The 18996-nt window shown below is 48.9% G+C and overlaps 1 protein-coding gene across 3 annotated transcripts in view; it reads right to left on the bottom strand.

Annotated features, from left to right (window-relative positions):
• Positions 1-1254: 1254 nt before the first annotated feature.
• The window catches only part of LOC146204784 (RYamide receptor-like), an 88933-nt gene continuing 71191 nt past the window's right edge, over positions 1255-18996 (bottom strand). Inside the window, exons 2-4 of one of the 3 annotated variants that reach the window (XM_084589490.1) lie at positions 12325-12701; positions 10102-10177; positions 2129-2421 (exon numbers count right to left, since the gene is read on the bottom strand). In XM_084589490.1, the coding sequence (XP_084445616.1) occupies positions 2255-2421; positions 10102-10177; positions 12325-12701 (620 nt within the window). In that variant the 3' untranslated portion in view covers positions 2129-2254. Of the gene's footprint in view, positions 2422-10101; positions 10178-12324; positions 12702-18996 lie in introns of those variants that run through there. The other 2 variants (XR_014704053.1, XM_084589489.1) reach the window with 2 other exon arrangements.

Genomic DNA, 18996 nt, shown 5'->3' with positions numbered 1-18996 from the left:
CGAGCATGAAATGTCCGCATTGCGCCCACATCAGATATTGGTTCGACAATGCGGCTGCACAGACCCTCTGGTTCACACATACAGCTAGGTGGGCATGTCGTATAGCTCTCGAAGGCCATTGTTTACCACATCACACACATACACACTTATCGTGGCGTATATGGTTGCCTCATTATCCACGATTGAACACCACGTGCAGACAGTCTGATCTCACTCATCGCAAACTGTGCACGCTGCGATTGCGGCGCAGAAGAATCGCTGCACGTCTCATATGGACAACTCGGCCCGCTTGGTGCGGGGCAGGTGTGCCAGCTCACTGAGGGAGAATATCCTCCACACTCCGTCCCCGCGTCACCACACTGTCCCGCTGAGCCGAAGACGGCCGTTATGCCGGAGTAACCTCGTGGGCACAATCTTCAAAATGTGTCTCGTCTCGCATCGTAACTGTGCACACCGCAATTGTGCCACAGAAGAACCGCTGCACGTCACTCATCTCCATGGTAACGCAGCGTATTTCTCCTACAAAGCACCACCGTTGGAACGCTGATCTATGCCCTCTATGCCGCGCTCATCGCCGCTGGTGAGCCCACCACTTAGTAAGCCAAAGAGCATTTTACCAATTTATGCGAGAACGCACTTGCAAAAAGGTGCGCACTTTGCGCCGTGTCCGTGTGCCGCCATATGCTAATTGTCTTCACACACGCACAAAGCGCATCGATTACTCCCATAAGTCAATGAGCTTCGCTGATCATATGGGAGCCAATTTTGTTGCTTTATTTGTAGTTTTCGGGGAACCCGCGAATGGCTATAGGCTCGTAAAAAAGGCGATCTCGTTGAGAACGCTAAAATGATCGGAACTCACCAGTGCGGCACAGTTATATGGCTGAATTTTCTGTGTTACTAGGAAGGCTCAGAGCATATAGCTGACTTTTCTCAACGTCTTAGCATCTTTAGTCCCTGGGAATGGAGACATATATCTTACAACATTTTTAGCGTACCGACAGTGTACAACCTGCGGCCACGGCAACCGCAGACGGGGTCAGGATGAAGCGCCCGCGAAATGTGTTCGATGCCCTATGAACTGCGTATAATAACAAGACTTCTCCAAAGAACCTGACACATGTAAGGTCCCCCCCCCCCCCCCCCCAGCCTACCAATTCCTTCAAAAAGAAAAAAACGACCCTTCATTGCTATGCCAGTAACTACGGTGAATACAGTCACTGCCCCCCCCCCCTCCCCCCATTTTTTTTGGAGCGTGCAAAAACAAGTTTCGTAGCTGTTCCGGGCATTCTTGCGCCATTGGGCATGCGCAACATCACTGGACCATTATGACGGAGCCAGGAGACCCTGTGCACGGCAGTAGATGGCGCGAACCGAGATGGGCAGACAGAACATTTTGGATCATATCACACAAAAGCGAGGCTTGTCTTTTCTCGCGCAAAAGTAAAAAAAGAACGCCGCCGACAGTCTACCGTCGTTACATATGGCGCTTGAGGGTCCGCGGCAAATTTCGTCCACATGACCCGAGACATGACCCTCCTCATCTCCTGCGTTTCTTTTCCCTTACACCTTTATGCTTCGTACATATACTTATGTGCTTAAACAATGGTCGCCCACTGCGGTTATTTGGCACAATTCGATAAACGGCTTTGAGGAGCATTTATGAATTAAGTGAGCTTCACGAGTGCTCTGCTGTACCACATCGTCATTGAAATCAGACGCTGCAGTAACCGTTCGAAATACAAAGATTCTCTTCTCCCACGGTCTTAAGAACAACATAGGAAGCGGCCTGGCGCCCTGTTGACCTAATTACATTCAGTTTCAGTGATGCCCGGTGCCCTTTGTTGCGAGTTCCTTGAGGAGGGTTGCACGCGCATTACATTCACCGCAGCCCTGGGCAGAATCGGCAAACCGGACCCTGTGTGCAGCCTGTGGTCGCCGGAGGTGCCGCATAAATGATCGCCGTTTGAGAGGAGCCCACTAGACCTTGGAGTCCTCGTAACGGCGGGGTTTCCCGTTGGACTGGGCGGCGTCCCTGGCACCGCTGAAGCGGAAGCTGGACCCGGGTGCGGCGCGTACACTGACGTACGTGGTGTATGTGTTGCAGCGGCGCAGCGCGGCCACCTCGGCTGCCGACTCCTTGCGCAGGGGGCGTCGGTGGCGCAGGCGGGCGAGCCAGCAGAGCCGCGAGCGCTGGAACAGCTGGCAAAAGCCGTCGCGGAACTTTGCGTTCATCCAGCAGTAGATGAGGGGGTTATAGGAGGTGTGGCTCATGGCCAGCCAGTGGCTGAGGAAGTAGACGTAACGGATGTGCTCGTAGTTGTTGACACGCGGGTCCAGATCCGACAGCAGGATGTAGGTGTTGAACGGCAGCCAGCTCAGCATGAACACCGTCACCACCGTGATCATCATCTTGATCATCTGCGCAGGCGCGAAAGAGACGCGACAGGAACGTTGTCGGTCAGCTCCACACGTTTGAGACAGAAAAGAGGGGTGAAATGTGCTCGCGGTTCTTTTCACTTTATACATAGCGACGGGGTCAGTGATAAGTCCCTTCACAGTGCTCAAGACAGCGTATTTATTTTATTCATTTATGCCCATTACGCAACCTACACTTGCCCAAACAAACTCCGCAGCTATGAGTCGCAAGAGCAACTTAAAATAGGCGTAAATAGTGGCAGCATGCGCATGTAATATTCGAACATAGTGAGAATTCACGAAAAATATATCTAGCGAGCCCCACTAGCCTGCGAATTACGTACAACTGCACAAAAAGGGCAGTGCTCAAATAGCAGACGACAACGCAACATTAGCGTTAAGAAATAAAATTTACAAAAAGAGAAAAACCCAGGAAGGGGGCTGCTTTATAAGGCTGCTGAGTAGCGTATTTTATTCTCCTAGCGATTCAGGAAAGAAAGCTCGAGATATGACCGTGAAATGTGAAATATACGAGCTGTCTTTGGTGTTTAGTCGCTGTGTTTGCAATGTTTGGCGGGAATGAATATTTAGAGCTATGGGTTCAAGAACGGTATTACTCGAAAGAAGAGAAAGCTTGAGCCACAAGGATTTGACTCCCTTTCCTAGTTGGTTCGAAAGCCATTTATAAAAGAAAAAAATGACTCGCGATTTAGCGTGGTTGTAGGCTAAATGAGAATTAGGTGCGCAGCACTCTTGCTTTCACTTCGGTTACGGTTTCGGGTCGCACACGTGCTCGTTAGCATGCACTCGAAATCTACCACATTATTTGAAGGACCATCATACATAAATTTATAAAGCCCCGCTTTACGCAAGCTGTGTGAAAGTGCCTGCGTGGCATAGGAGTAGCGTGCCCGACTCGGAATCCCGGCGGGATTGATTCCCATATCCAAAGTGCTGCCCATTTAAGCAGGTCATGCCATTTAGCATAGGATGTCATGACGTCACACAACCCGCCGACCAATCAGTGCCCGGCCATGTCACCTGCCAAAGATATGTTCGTGAGGAGGACTGGACAAAGTGAGTATCTTAGTGCTAACGCACCGAGTGTTTTGACGGTGAGCTATGTGGGCTCTGTTAAATATAAATATCTCGTTGTATATCAGTTTTTCATTGCACACCTTCTAAGTTAACCTTGTGGGGACCTGCTCCAGCCATCTGTGAGGAGGAGGAGCTTTCCCACTGTTCCCCTACGCTGCGCGCTCTAACCCCTTCCCGCGTGGAGCCACGAATTAACACCTGGGACCCTCCGTCTTCCCGGCTGTCCCGCCTGCTGCCCTGCCGTTGGCCGCGAACCCCACAACCTCTCTGTATTCGTTTGACGGAACCATGTACTACTGCCCTACTCCAACACGGAACGCTTGAATTTTGTGTACTGCAACAGTTTAAAATGAGTGGGCAAACCAGAGGACTATTAGACTGCGGAAAGCGATGCAAATGCCTTGGCGGCAACATAGGCCACTTATTTGTCTTTAGGCCGCCAAATATCGGCAATACAGCGAATGGGAGCAGAGTGGAATTGTTACAACGCACACCGCAAGCCCTCTGAAATTTTAGTGCTGAAGCCCCGAAACGGTGGCTACCACCCCGAGCAAAATCTTGTGTTACTTGTGAAGCCATGCCCATGCATAGCGACAGCTGCGCAGCAGCACTGTAACATGACAGCACTGCTGTCATGGCAGTGTGTATACATAGCCATGACCAGGGGCGGTCCTGACTTGACCTTTGACCTGGACCATGCTTTTTTACCTTGACATTTGACCTTAATAATTTGAGGGAAAGCATCTGCGATTCCGCGCGATATCCGCTTTTGCACGCTATTAAAATTTTTGCTACAAGTTATCTCCACTTTGTAATAACAAAAAATAGGACCTCTAAAACTGGGAAAAAGGCTGCTATAAACTTGCCATGAAGATTGTGAGGAGGAAAACAACTTTAATTAGATTATTCTATATGACGTTGCTTTGAATGTATTTAATTCATTTGAAGCGTATAATTAAGAGGAAGGAAATGATGTCACGGCAGACAATTGCGAATTTCGAGCCAATGCGCAGCTTCTAAGAGGTATTTAGAGCAGTACCTCGAAAAATGTATTGACTCATTGCTATTAGATTCTATCGAGGTTGGCGCATAGAATAAAAAAAAAAAGCGAGAGTCGGCACGTTATACACCGCTGAAATTCCGTCACTACAGCTTAAATTTTACCTGAAAAATGCGTCATAACGCCAGTGAAGCAACGTGGCCTTCGGACAAGCAGGCAAGTTATAGTCATTTGGTTTATGTATTGTAGATTTACAGCGCTGCATTGCGAACACTGGTCTTGAGAGAAATTACTACCGTGGCCGTTTTGCGGGTAAATTGTGTTTTAAAACAGTGCTGATGCTGCTCGATGGCTCCGCTTTGTGATGGGACGGTTGGCACCGATGCAAACTCGCAAGTGGGATCGGAATCTTCGATGACGGCTCGCCCGAGTCCATACAAACATCGAAAACTATGCCGTAGAGCTTACACGCCAAAACTGGCACAATATATGTGACCAGATGGATAAGGCTCCTAACGCCAGAAGCACCTGGAAACTACTCCGCCACCTCCTCGACCCTGAAGGGAGCAAGTTCCAAGCCCGCCAGCAGCTTCAGCGTATCTTCCACCAATTTTCGGGCACCTCAGACGCCCTCAAACAGGAGCTAGTAGACACCTACATCCGCCCAGGACCGGTGAAATCTTTCCCTCCTTATCAGGGGAAGGAAAACGTCCGTTTAGATGCCCCCATCACTTTACCGGAGGTACGAGCTGAGCTCAATCGTCTCAAGACAAACTCAGCTGCAGGCCCGGACCGGATATCTAACCGTATGCTTCGGAACCTCGACGACGCCTTGATTCATGCTCTCATGGACTTTCTGCAACAATGCTGGGAGCGGGGAGCCATCCGGCAAGAGTGGAAATGCGCCAACCTCGTGCTCATCCCCAAGCCATGCAGGCAAACCACCTACTCTCTCGAACCTCCGCCCCATTTCTCTCACGTCCTGCGTGGGAAAACTATTGGAGCATGTAATTCAGACCCGTCTTCTTCGTTACCTAGAAGAACATCACCTACTTCCAGACACGATGTTTGGTTTTCGACCACACCTTGCGGCCCCAGACATCATGCTCTTGCTCAAGCATCAGGTGCTGACACATGGCACTCAGGACACCAAAGTCATAGTTGGTCTAGATGTTGCGAAGGCCTTTGACAATGTCCGGCATGAAGCTATTCTGCAGAACCTCCAGACCCTAGGGGTGGGACAACGAACGTATGCATATATACGCGACTTTCTCACGAACCGCACAGTGCAACTTGACACCGGCTCAGGAGGTCCTACCACCATCTCTCCTGGAAGCCGGGGTACACCCCAAGGCTCAGTGCTTTCCCCGCTCCTGTTCAATATTGTGCTGCTTGGCCTGCCCAATCTTTTGGCAGATATCCCCCACTTGCACCACAGCCTATAAGCCGACGACCTCACTCTGTGAATTACACGCGGCAGTGACGGCCAGATCGAGGAGACTCTGCAGACAGTCATCGATCGCTTTGGTACCTACCTGGCCACAGTCGGCCTATCATGCTCGGCCACCAAGTCTGAATACATCATTGTCTCAACCCAGGGAAGACGCCCCAGATCGCCTCCGGCATCCTTCAATCTGCAAGTACAGGGCACTCCCATACCCCGTACCGACCGAATCCGTATCCTGGGCCTTCATCTACAAGATAATGGAGGAAACGCCACTACTCTTCGGCGAATAGATCAATCTGTAATCCAGATCAGCCGCCTGCTCAAGAGAGTCGCCAACAAGCATAAGGGCATGCGCGAATCCAACCTTTTGTGCCTCGTACAAGCCTTCGTTTGTACGCGCATTGCCTGTGTTGCCCCTTACCTTCGCCTCACGCGAACAGATCGGGAACGACTGGATGCATCACTGCGCAAGGCATACAAGACAGCATTGGGTCTATCCATGTCCACTTCCACCACCAAATTGATGACCGTCGGGATCTCCAGCACAGTCGACGAGCTGATTGAAGCGACTCTAACTTCCCAATATGAGCACCTCTCGCTGACACATGCGGGCCGTGCAGTACTGAGGCAGGTAGGAATCACTCCTCTGAGGGCGACTTCTACGTATATGGACCTCACGCCTGAGCAGAGACTCAGTCTTCGTATACCTCCGCTTCCCAAACGTATGCATCCAGAGTATCATACAGAGCGCAGAGCCGACCGAGCCCGGCAACTCCACAAACGTTTTACCGGTCGCCCCGACGTTACGTACACAGATGCCTCCCACCACCCCCGTCGCCCCGCTATGGTTGCGGTTGCACTGGCACCGCACCGAAATTGGCACAACGCCTGCAGCGTCCTCAACGCCGCAACTGTTACCACCGCAGAAGAGGTTGTCATCGCGTTAGCTCTGACCGACCCCTCCACCAAAGTAGTCGTTAGCGATTCCCAACAGGCAATTCGTAACTTCGATGCAGGTCGTATATCCCGACAGGCACACACTATCCTCCGATCTCTCCTCTTACCGTCTACACCTCGTCTTCTCATATGAACCCCAGCTCATGAGGCGCTCAGTGGGAACGCACAGGCGCATGCTCTAGCCCGAGAACTCAGCTACCGGGCGGAGCACCCTCCTCAGCCTGCCGCTTCCTCTGACACTCCCCAAGGCACTCATTCACGCCTTGTTACATACACGGACATCCTCCAGCATTATCGGCTTGAACGGTGTCTATACCCCCTGCACACCGGGAACTATCCCGGCGCGAGGCCGTCCATTGGCGCAAAATACAAACAGGAACCTTTCCCAACCCATGGTTATATAGCAAAATTTTCCCGAATCTTATTGCACCTAGCTGCAAACACTGCTCACAACCGGCCACATTCATTCACATGGTGTGGACATGTATACGACACAACGCAGACAATACAGCTACAATGGATGCGTGGGAGTCCCTCCTGTCTACCACCGAGCTCGCCCAACAGCGCCAGCTCATTTTGCGCGCATTGGAGACCGCAGAGTCTCAAGGGATCCCTGCTGACCTTCTCTAAGCAGTGCAACCAGTCTTTCGGCTGGTTCCCCTTCTTTAGGAGTAAATAAAGAGTTTATCATCATCATCATCATCATCATCATCATCATCATCATCATCATCATCATCATCATCATCATCATCATCATCATCATCATCATCCGCTTTGTGATCAGTTTTTCAGTCGCAGATTTCACACTGTAAACAACGGAACGCTTTTTTTGAGATCTCAGTTGCTGTGATAACCTAGTGGTCTCCATGTCTCTCCCTCTCTGGAATAACGAACTGGCTGGAAAGCCGCTGTGCTTGACCCTTTTCAGCTGGCTACACTGCCGCGTGTTAAAAATGTATTTGTGCTGCCACGTTACGGGTTTGGTTTATTGCGCTGTAATATGAGGTCCTTTGACGGGTTGCTCGGGCACTCAAAGAGCAATTTGGGAGGTTATTTAACAGAGCATGAAGATCTGCGTAGTTGCTGTTCATCTGATTTTAATCATGGGCGGCGTAACAACTAACGTAGGTTGGGACATTAATTACTTCCGGACGAAACCTTTATTGCACAGAAGTTGCAAAGCTTCACCATTTCAGGTCGTCGTTTTTTCTCACGTTTCTGAACGCAAACCTCGTTTTATTCCTTGGGGCATGTCGAGTACTCTTTTGTAAAGCGATGCCTAATCTGCGAACAGAAATATTCCAACTTTAATCGGCTGTTCAGCTGGAAATAATGAATTTAGCTTCCTGCCTGTGGTGAAGAAATCGCAAACGATTGATGCTGCGCTTCTGTCCCTCTCTACTTGTAAAGTCTCTCAGCGGGCACAGCGTTGGCTGTATAGCACATGGGAACTCCGCCGAGTGCGCGCTGACTGAAAGAGGGGAACCACAGAGGCAAGCCTTACATTGAGCCATTAGCGGCGCGATGTACGTAGTTTTGGTTAACTCTGGCTATCTTTCGTTCTGCCCACCATCTTCTCCGCTTTCGGTGCTTTGAATGAGACTTATTTGTACCAAGCTGGAGGCACTCGCACTGCTTTATTCGCAATAAGATAAGAAAATGCACAGGGAACGAGTGGAGCAGAAAGACGTGGGGAACTTGTGGGTGTTCGTTTAATCAGACAGTGCGTAAACTGCAGCCAGCAGACTGCGCATTGACTTTTCATTCATGATCTAGACAGAACCCTGTAAAGAGGTTTGCTTAATTGGAGTTTTCAGGTTTTCGCCAGCCGAAGCCATATGTGAAAGCACCGACAGCGGCTTCTTTTCGGCAAGGCGACAGCATGCTGTCAACGTGGATATGAACTTGCGTCATCATGCTGCGTAAAAAAAAAAAAAAAAAAAAAAAGAAGCGTCAAACATGCGCATGAGATGCAAATAAATTATTGCAAATAATTTCACTGCGCTTTCAATGGTCCTGTATTAATCACAAAATAACAAGAAAAGTTCAACAGAAGACACGTGTACACATACACGAACCCAGAAATACAATTTGCAAGCATACTTAAAAAGTTTAGAGAAATGCCATAAACTATAAGCGCCTTTTGTCCACGGCAGTCGCACGATAAAACTTGGCAGATGCTACAAAACAAAGGGTGAGTAGCGCTGAAAGTGTGGCGCAAATGCAAAAGGTACGGGCACAAATGTAATATGAATGTTTTGCACGTGTCAAGACGGGAGCAAAGGCGGCTCCTGGACACAGGTGTCCATGAAGAAGTGTTAAGTGACGCAAAAAAGAGTGATTCAGAGAAGAAAAAAAAGTGTCCGAGGTGAGATTAGAATCTACTTTGATCACAGTTTCTGGTCTTGCTCAAAACAGAGTGAGTATGACCGCCGTAATGAGTACTGTTAACCTAATAACAAAAAAAAAAGCGCTTGCCGCGCAAAAGTGCAAAAAGTGAGACAGAGATGATGAGGAGCAAAAGCACGCAGTTGGCGTGTGACGGGAAAATGTCGCCGTGAATCCGCCAAAAAGCAGCATGTAGTAGTGAAAGAAAATTATTTCGAGGAAGGTAGAAAGCCGTAGCGTCTCCGTTGCGTTTTTTCGACTATACTGTAAAGAAAGAAAGCAATGAAAGAAAGAAAGAGGGTAAGGATTCACTGCAAACAAACGAATGAATGTCCCAGCGGCAAAACGCCTCCGCGCGTCTACGATGAAACGTCCGAAGACAGTCGACCATGCTGCAGCCTACGGCAACTACGAAAAACAGTCATGCGTGCAGTCAGTGTCCACGTCGTGCAGCGTGCACAAACATACAAACATACACGGATCGAGCGACTTACGCGCATTGCGTAAGAGAGTGGCCACAGGCGATCGTTCACTGCAGTCACGCGTATAGAGAGTAAACGCTACATAAAGACCACGCGCATATGTCGTGGACTGCATCACAAGGGACTGCAGCTAGCGCATTCCTAAGCCCCGTGCGCATATCAAAACCATTTAGGAGATATACGAGTACCTTGCGAGCTCGAAAAGAAGTAAGAACCGGTACTTTGCGCATGCTTTCCCGCTGTGGCGCAGCGCCACTCTGTGGCTTTATACATAATGGTGCGCGGTGATTGGCGCAACTTGTCAAGCTTACCTTGTGCGAAACCCTGATCCGTATTCCGGTCCTCATTGTGGATCACCCAAGGTCCGATACGCCACGTCAGAGTTCGCTGGAGGAAACAATTAGCGTCGCTGCGTTTCATAGATCAGAACACGACCCGTCGTGTGGTGTGCGCGCAATGAGAACATTCACGTCCACGTTACTCGTCATTGTTTTTTGAATACTGCGCCTCACTGTGTGCATCACTTCCTTTCCTACAAACGTTTTCTGTAGCATAAACTCATCGAGGGTCTATAGAATACCGGGGAAAGTTGGATATTGGGGGACTCTCTCCTACCACAGGTCCTACCGTCGTTGGCGGTAAAGAACGGTGTAACGAGGGTACGACGAGGGTACCCGGCCTGAAGCCCTTTGGCCCTCCTTTTCCTTCAGTAAAGCATTGCCGGCCCCACCACGAAAGTTCGGAAGGTAATTAGCAGGCGGATAATCAAAGGGGGTCGTCATTTGAGAGAGCCGCCAGATGAAGCGATGAGTAAGACGGAGCGGAGCCCTGAGATGGCATTACGTAAACGCCCTTCCTGAGTTTCTTCCAATCTGACAATGAAATTCCACTCGCGCATTTCCCATTGGTAAAGCCGGCCACTCTTGGCCATTTGAGGCAGACATATCTAAGAACCATTTCAGCATTTCGAACAGGACTCGCTCGAGCCTGGCGCTAAAATTTGACAAGAAAAAATCTCATTACCAGGTTTCAATTAATTGGTTAATTAGAGCTTAAACGAGATTCCTTTCCTTGGAACGTCCACCAACGTCCACGGTATGGTTGAGCAAATGTACTTTTTTTATTTTTATAATCGTTTGCTAAAAGCTTTGCCGGAAAACCTCTACGTACACGTCACAACCACGCGGCTTTCCAATCTGCTCTAGCGCACCGCCATTTAAGAGGCGGGCAGCAGTACAGCTTTGCGGCGACTGGTGTTGCTGATTGGTGTGCAAATGTCATTTAGCATAAATGAATATGCTTACGCTTAATGCAAGCCAGTGCAAGAACGACTTGCTTCGATGGCGCGTCTGAGCGTTGCTTGTAGCTGCCATTGATCAGAGGATTTGGGCAAACGTTTTATTGAAATGACATTATTGACTAACTCTAAAGCTCATTGATGATCTCAGCGATTTCTTCGGAAAACTGACAGTGCGAAAATAAGCAACGGATAAAGAGGATTAAACCGACGCACTTCCAAATAACTGAAGCGTTGGCGTGACCATTTTGTCGAGCACCATTTTTGGCCCGTGCATCTTAGCAACCGTAACCGCAGTCAGAGAGTGTGCCAACACGATTGATCATATACGTAAAATTTTGATAATCTCGCTTTGCGTTCTTTGATTTACTGTAATGCATCCTATTTCGCCGGTTGATACACTACGTGCACTTGCGTTCGCTAGGCAGTCAGCCGCTTGGGTCGAAGGTGTAATGGACGTTCTTGCGTATATGTATAGCCTTGCAGAACTGAAGAAATGAAAACATTATGATGAAATCAATGCACACTTAAAACCTCCCAAACGGGATAACATTTGGCGCGAACTCTAAGGGCTTATCAAATCCGATGAAAACTGGCATAGTAGACGACTTCATACAATGAAAGCAGCAACTTCGTCTCATCATTATGTAGTAATTAAATAGACTAAACTTCTTAACGCACCGCGCGGCCATAGCACCTGCATTTCTTTCGACGCACTCAGCAAACTCTGACTAAAGACCATGGCACAGGCAGGCACGACCGAGCGATATTTGTGCCACGGACGCTAACCAAACGCTCCACGCAGTTGCTATCGAAAGCCAATGTGCTCCGCCTCTGTGAACGCTTCAATGGCGCGCGAATTTATGACTGCTCGGACAAGGGTACCTCTTCGCACTAGTGAAGCCTGGTTAGAATTGTTGGAAAAGGCTGATCAAGGGGCGGAACTTCGGCTTTAGTCTTGACCAGATTGGACTCTTATCTCAGCGTGGATAGCGCGGCTGGGCTTTGGGCCTAAATGTCCCTCAAAAAGTAGCACACATTCGGCTAGGGTGTACGGAGGTATCGTTAATATTTTATTTTCTTCCATTTTCGTTTCACGTTTCTGTATATGCCTCAGCTGAACTTATCGTTGCCGATTCGGCCCCCTTCCATAGGGATATACTGCCTAAACGAAATAAGACTGCTTTCGAAGGACGCGAATGGGCTGTGCTCGAGCCTTCTGGACGGGGGTTACTACCTGCAATGGGACACAGAGACAGGCAGCACGGCGCACTCGGAACCCGGCTGGGCGCTCAGTCAGATGGCGTTGCTGTGAGCCGCGGCGCCCTTCTTGACGTTGCAGGTGGACACGAAGCACGATGAGCGCCTGCGTGAGGCCGGCAGGCATCGGAAGAGCGTCTGCAGGCCCGCCCGGAACTTTGCGTTCATCCAGAAGTAGATAAGCGGGTTGTAGCAGGCGTGGCTCATGGCCAGCCAGTGACAGACGAACCACATGTAGCCGATGCCGCTCAGGTTGTAGATGGACGGGTACTGCTCCGACACGACGATGAACAGGTTCAGTGGGAGCCAGCAGAGGAGGAATGCGGCCACGCAAGCGATCATCATCTTGACCATCTGCGCACCAGGGAGCGCGCATCACACAATCGCGCCACGCACTGGAAGACGTACAAGGTGACGAATTGGACGCTTCCTAGACGTCCATTTTCTTCTTTCAACTTCACGGCATGCGCTTTGCTGTTAGTGACACTCGTTTTACTTGCGTGGCGATCACCCACCAACGTCCAAAGGCATGACACATTGGGCACTTACACTCCAATGACTGAAAACTCACAGAAAATTCAAAAATCCATCGCCTTGATACCTCAAAAGAGAGCGCGAAGGCCACAGGGTCACCGTTAAATGCTAATTGGCGTTGCGATTTCCCGTAAGGTAGACCTATATAGGGTGCAAGGTCTGGCACCAAACACATGACTCGCTCTGTCATGGAGCGACCAACAAAGCCAAGGATGCTTATAACGTGAGTTCAACAAAGTAATGAAAAAAAAAATCGCAGATTATCAACGAGATTCATGCGGCATATACGCGTGGTTTTGGTTTTCTACAGCATTTTACATGATTACGTTATCGCCTATGTAAAGAATTTTAGAGGCATTAACTGCTCGTAAGTAGAGGGCCCTTGTGCCTTTTGCCAGGTGCCAGCTCGCGATTTTTCGAGGCTTTAAGGAGGGGTTGCACGGGTCCCGGTGTGTTTGATTTGTTTCACACTCTCTGTATGACAGAAGCTACCCGAGCTGGTAGCTCCTTCCAATTCGAGTTGATGATGCCATCTGGTCTCTTCACATCACACAACCCCCGAGCATTCATGCGTGGCGACTTCCATGAGGGCGGAAATGAGCGTAGGTGCACCATGGCATCTTTGATATATCAGTTCCCGAAAATATCACCTTCCAACTGCTACCTGCCAGAGGTATGCTGGTAACCTTTCGAGGCTGTGAAGCTTCAAAGACGATGTGCAAGGCTTCTGATGTTTCTCACCTTTAAACTACCATCTGCCAGAGGTATACCAGTGATTTTCCAGAGACAATTCTTTTAAGAAAAAAAAAAGGGGGGGGGGGGGAAGGGCGCTCGTTCTCGCCTTAAAAACCGAAACCGAATACGTTTCAGTAGCTATTTGACGATCGTCTGTAGTGTACAAAAGTGGGAATTAGAAATGATCTTTCAGAATAATGGGCGCGAAGTTTGAGCTGACAGCAGCAGGATAACGATTCAGTGTAGCGCGCATGCCACACCAGGCATAGTTACTTTGCATGCAACTGGATTTCTTAATGAGATCTGATAATATTGAAAATTATTTTTGTCGATGATGCGAACCACACGCAACCGCCCAATCATCCGCCTGCTTAGGATGTAGTAATGTTCAAGCGTTGGTTTTAGTTTCGAAACAGGTGTTTCATTTTTTATTTTTACGGCAGCACTGAGCACGTTCAGCTTGAATGCATCTGTACGAGGCAGTAATACTGTGTACAAGAGCGTGACTATAATAGCTGCTGCCTGTTTCGTGCGAAAGCACTTATAGCTTTCACACATTAAACGCGCTGTGCCGTGGCTAAACCACTGACATTTTTATTTCGATCTCATGGCGCCTAGCAAAGGAATTGTGAGGAGAGGGAGGACTTTCGTTTTATAGTCTTTATGTAAATTGCTACGATTAACGTATGCTAATTAACTGTCGCAAGCGAGTAAAATCGAAAACAGGTCATCGTTGGACCTCTCTGCCGCCATTGGCGTAGACCGAGTCGTGTGACGTCGAGGATGAACCCTTGGAACGTGCTGTAGCGCGAAACGCAGGGCTTGGTAGATGACAGGGGGTTCACCATGGCTTAATCAGGTTACCCATGGCATCATGAAATCTGGTCGACTCCATCGACTGATGGGCCTCCTTTGAGTGACACTTGCCGCTTTTTTTTTTTTTCAATTGAATCCGAATATAGTGCTTAACGCGAGCAATTCAGTGAAGCGGTTGTCTTGCAGCGGCTCCATCGACGGTCCAGGAACGATCAAGGGGGCAGTTAGTCCGTATGATTTACGCTCTGGAATATATATTTGGCGTTTATGTGGCGATTTCAAACATCATCATCGTACACGTGTCTACACAGGTGGCTCAGTTAATCCAACCAGTTCCGCCGTGTCTGTGGTAATACCGGCGAAGACAATTTTGATAAAGGTTAAGATGTCATATCTTACTTCTACTGGTGCTGAACTAGCGACCTTATGCGCTGCAGTCGAATTCATTTGCCAAGAACATCCTTATGAGTGGACCGTGTTCACAGATTCTAAACCAGCTCTTGAGGGCCTGCAAGCTGCACTACGCAACGGGTAACAGACCAACTCGTTGAGATCCGCCACCTGCTCCACGGCGCAATATCTAAAGGTTACGATATTATTTTTCAGTGGCTGCAAGGACACTGCGGTATCAACAGAAACCACGAGGCGGACGAGGCTGCCCGCTCTGTCCCCATTGACAGAGATCCAGTCAAAATACCCATATCGAAGATTGGCGCGCTTCGCTCTGTGGCCCTGGAGATTACACTTTCGGCGTGGAACACGGGGGGAGGGAGGACGGAGCTATGCCACCGCCACATCAGGGCACTAGACATGTCAGCAAAAAGTTGCATTTCTCATAGGTTCCGCCCAAGTCGGGTGCTGGGTGAGCGAAATGGGAGAGGGGCTCCCTCTCACACCAGCTCAGAAGCCCTGTTCTTTTTTTTCTTGTATTTAGAATTTTATAAACCGAATAATTCTCGCTTCCGTACGCCCATTCTTGTAATTATTTTTGAACTGAGATCGGCACGGTGCAAAGAACCTAGAGGTGGGCAGGAATTAGCGGCCTGACGAACGTCATTGTGCCCCTTTAAGTGACAAATTGTGACTGTGCTCTACGTCCCTTTCTCTTCCCCTCTTTAGTCCCCTTATCCCTTTTCGCCAGTGTAGGGTAGTCAACCGGAGGTGTTTGTGGTTAACAACCCCGCTTTGCGTTTTCCACCCCATATCTATCTATTGCCGCAAACCATTCGAATATTTATTTGTTCTTTTGCGACAGCCGCCGGAATGCGATCTTATCACTGCGATTCTAGCGCACGGATCTATTATGTATCCTTTACTTTTTTTTAATTCTTGTCGCCGGGAGATGCTGCTTTACCATTTTCTTGTCGAGCAAGATGAGCCGAGATGTATCTTAAAGATTCCAGCCATGGCGTGTTTCTACAATGGTCCACGCTATACTAGTCACCATTTGCGGCCTTATCTATATTTTTCTCGCTGCCTTTAAGTTGAGCGTTTGTCGGTGTGACGGGGTTAGTAATTCGACGACCAGCAAGTCGCTTGCTGCTATCGCCGCCGAGTTCAGTTATTTTGAGGGCATGAGTTAGCCCAATAAAGAGTTAATTCCAGTGCTGCTACGTCTGTGTGTTCTTTTGTGATCTCGGCATTGTCACCGCCACTTGACACTATCTACTAGTTTTACTGCGAAGCTGGTAGCCTTTACTGCTCCAAGACCACGCATACGGCTGGATTTTGCCGCAGCAAACGCTTCTACGCTGGCGAGCACGACGAATCTCGTCTGTTCGCTGCGACTGCTCCCTACAATGGCCCTGCTTGAGCTACGCTGAAGATGTATGTCTCGTGATACTACCATTCTGAGTCGCAAAGGCGTCGAATTGGTCACGGGCGCATAAGGAGCGCTCATGCTTGTGAGGCTGCCGATAGTGCGGACACGTGACTCCTCCCTGCACGCGCCTCGCGAAGGCGACGTCAGGGATAATGAAAATGATAGCTCACGCATGAAGCAATCGATGACTGAGCGACGCAAAAGTGCACTTCGATTGCTTTGCAGCCGTACTTCGACACGCAATGCAACAGTTAGGGGTAGCATTGGGCCCCTCTATGTTAACCTACTCATTTATTACCACGGCTTGGCTTTTGAACCGGATGCAATGCAGTGATTTGCAGAAACAGCGCTTCCTTTCTGTTATGTAATTATAGAGCGCCCTAACAATCCCTTCGTGTTTTACTCAATAAACGCCACTCCCAACATGGAGTAGGCCAGAGTCATGTCGTCTCCTCACCATGACATCAGCTCTCTGTAGTATCGTCTGTGATAATTATAATCTGTATTTATCCAGATAAATCATGGTGTCAGAAATAAAGTAACGCAACGTAGCACCTGTTTGGTCCCTGAGTGACGCGGCATCACAGTACATGAAGCATGGGGCTCCCCCTCATTCAACCACCGAAGCATTTCGAGCTGAGCAGCAATCCCGCGGAAGCTTGGTCGGACTGGAAGACTGCCTACCAGCTTTACCAATATACTACAATGTCAGAAACAACAAGACGAGCACTTCTGCTTCATGTCATGGGTTCAACAGCGCGGAAAGTCGCGGAGACATTCCGTTTTCCTGAGCCAGCCGAAGGTGAGGAGGGAAGCGACACGTAAGGTAGCAGCCATTTTTTCGAAGTTCGGCGAGAGGTATGTACATTCCTTACAAAAACGTGACGCAAGCGACCGCGGTCTTCAACAACATGAGTCAGAAACAAAACCAGCCGATCGACGTGTTAACTGCATCAAACAGCAAGGTGCGACTTCGGTGATAAGCATGACCGCCTCCTGGGCAACAGGATCATCGTCGGCATTTGTGATGCAGCACTACGAGAAAGGCTGTTCTCTGTTCCGCGAAAGAGACTTGACGCTGGAGAAAGTTGCGCTACGTGAAGAGCGGCGGAAATCTCCAAGTAGCATGTGTCTTCACTAGTAACGACTGCAGATGGACAAGAAACGGCGGTGGCAACTTGAAAAGCAAATATAAGCACGTTCGACAAGTAGCTGGCAAGCAACAGCCAAGAGGACAACCAGCGTTTCATCGAAGAAACAGTCAGCCCAAGCAAACAGTGCCTCAGCTTACATGCGGTAGGTGCGGAATTATACACCAACCCCGACAATGTCCTGCCCACGGCTCTACCTGGTACCCTTGTGGGAAGTTCGGACACTACGCGAGTGTTTGCCGCCAGAAGCAACGAACAGCGCAGAGAAAAGCTCGGATGCTTGGCGGTGAGCATGATGACGACTCCGAACAAGAATTCTTCTTGGGAAACCTCACCGTGCATATTTAGACAATGTATCGTCAGACTGGTTCGAAAGCGTCAAAGTGAATGGCCGGAAAGTGGACTTGAAATTGGACACAGGATCCGATGTGAATATTCTCCCTGAACAGCTAGTGTTCAGATGTAAGCCTCAGCTAACTGTGACTATAACAAAAGCAAATGTCACAACTTACCTAGGTGAGCAACTCAACAATGAATATGAATGTGAACTTTCTTGCTCAGGGAAAAACAAGCAAAGCTTTCTAAAATTTTTGCAAGTCAAAGAAAGCCTCAAACCTCTACTTGGAGTAGCTCCATGCATAGTGTTAAACTTGGCGCGCAGAGTCAGGAACATCATAGCAGAAGTTTGCCTGAGTCGCTTTGGGATGTTAAACCCCACAAACCAACCAACCATCATAGCAGAGGAAGAGCCATGCCCTCCGGCTTCTCAGAAGCTTGAAGCTCTGCTTCAAGAATTTCCTCATGTGTTCAGAAGCACTGTCAGGCTACCAGGAAGGTACAGCATACACCTCCAGCCAGACGCAAAACCTACAGTTGCTGCCCCTCGCCGTGTACCAAGGGCACTAGAAAAGACTGTCTAAGCTGAACTCAAATGAATGCAACAGAATGTCATAATTAAGCCTGTGATAGAAACAACAGATTGAATGCATCCGATTGTCATAACCACAAAGAAAGATGAAGTGTGCGAGTCTGTCTAAACCTCAGAACTTAAATGCAGCAGTGAAGAGACATCACTATCATATTCCGGTTCCAGAACTGTTTGCACAACTAAGTGGATGTACAGTGTTCTTAATTTTGGATGCTAGAAGTGCGTTTTGGCAGCTAGAACTTCACATTTATGCACATTTTCCACGCCTTGGGGACGCTACAGATTCCTCCGGATTCCATTTGACTTCAATACAGCCCCTGAACTTTTTCAGTAAGCCAACGACAGCGTCTTTGAACGTCAAGGCCTTGTAACGCCATACTTCCACGATATATTAATCACATCAAGAGCACTTGATGAACATTCAGCTCATTTGAGTAAAGTGCTCGACATAGTATTAGCTAACAACCTCAAACTGAACTAGACAAAATCAAACTGGGCTTACCCTCGGTTACCTATCTAGGACATCAACTGATAAAGGAAGTCATAATCCTGATCCCAGCAAGATCAAGACCAACAACGCTATACCAGCTCCAACCAGCAAAGCTGAGCTTCTTCGCTTTCTGGGAATAGCAGCATACCTCACGAAGTTCGTCCCAAACTACT

Source organism: Amblyomma maculatum, chromosome 1 (genome assembly GCF_055883805.1).
Source record: "Amblyomma maculatum isolate TAMU_Amacu chromosome 1, ASM5588380v1, whole genome shotgun sequence".
NCBI classification, from domain to species: Eukaryota; Metazoa; Arthropoda; class Arachnida; order Ixodida; family Ixodidae; genus Amblyomma; species Amblyomma maculatum.
The sequence above is the reverse complement of the archived record's forward strand: the minus strand, read 5'-3'. Positions and strand labels throughout refer to the sequence as shown.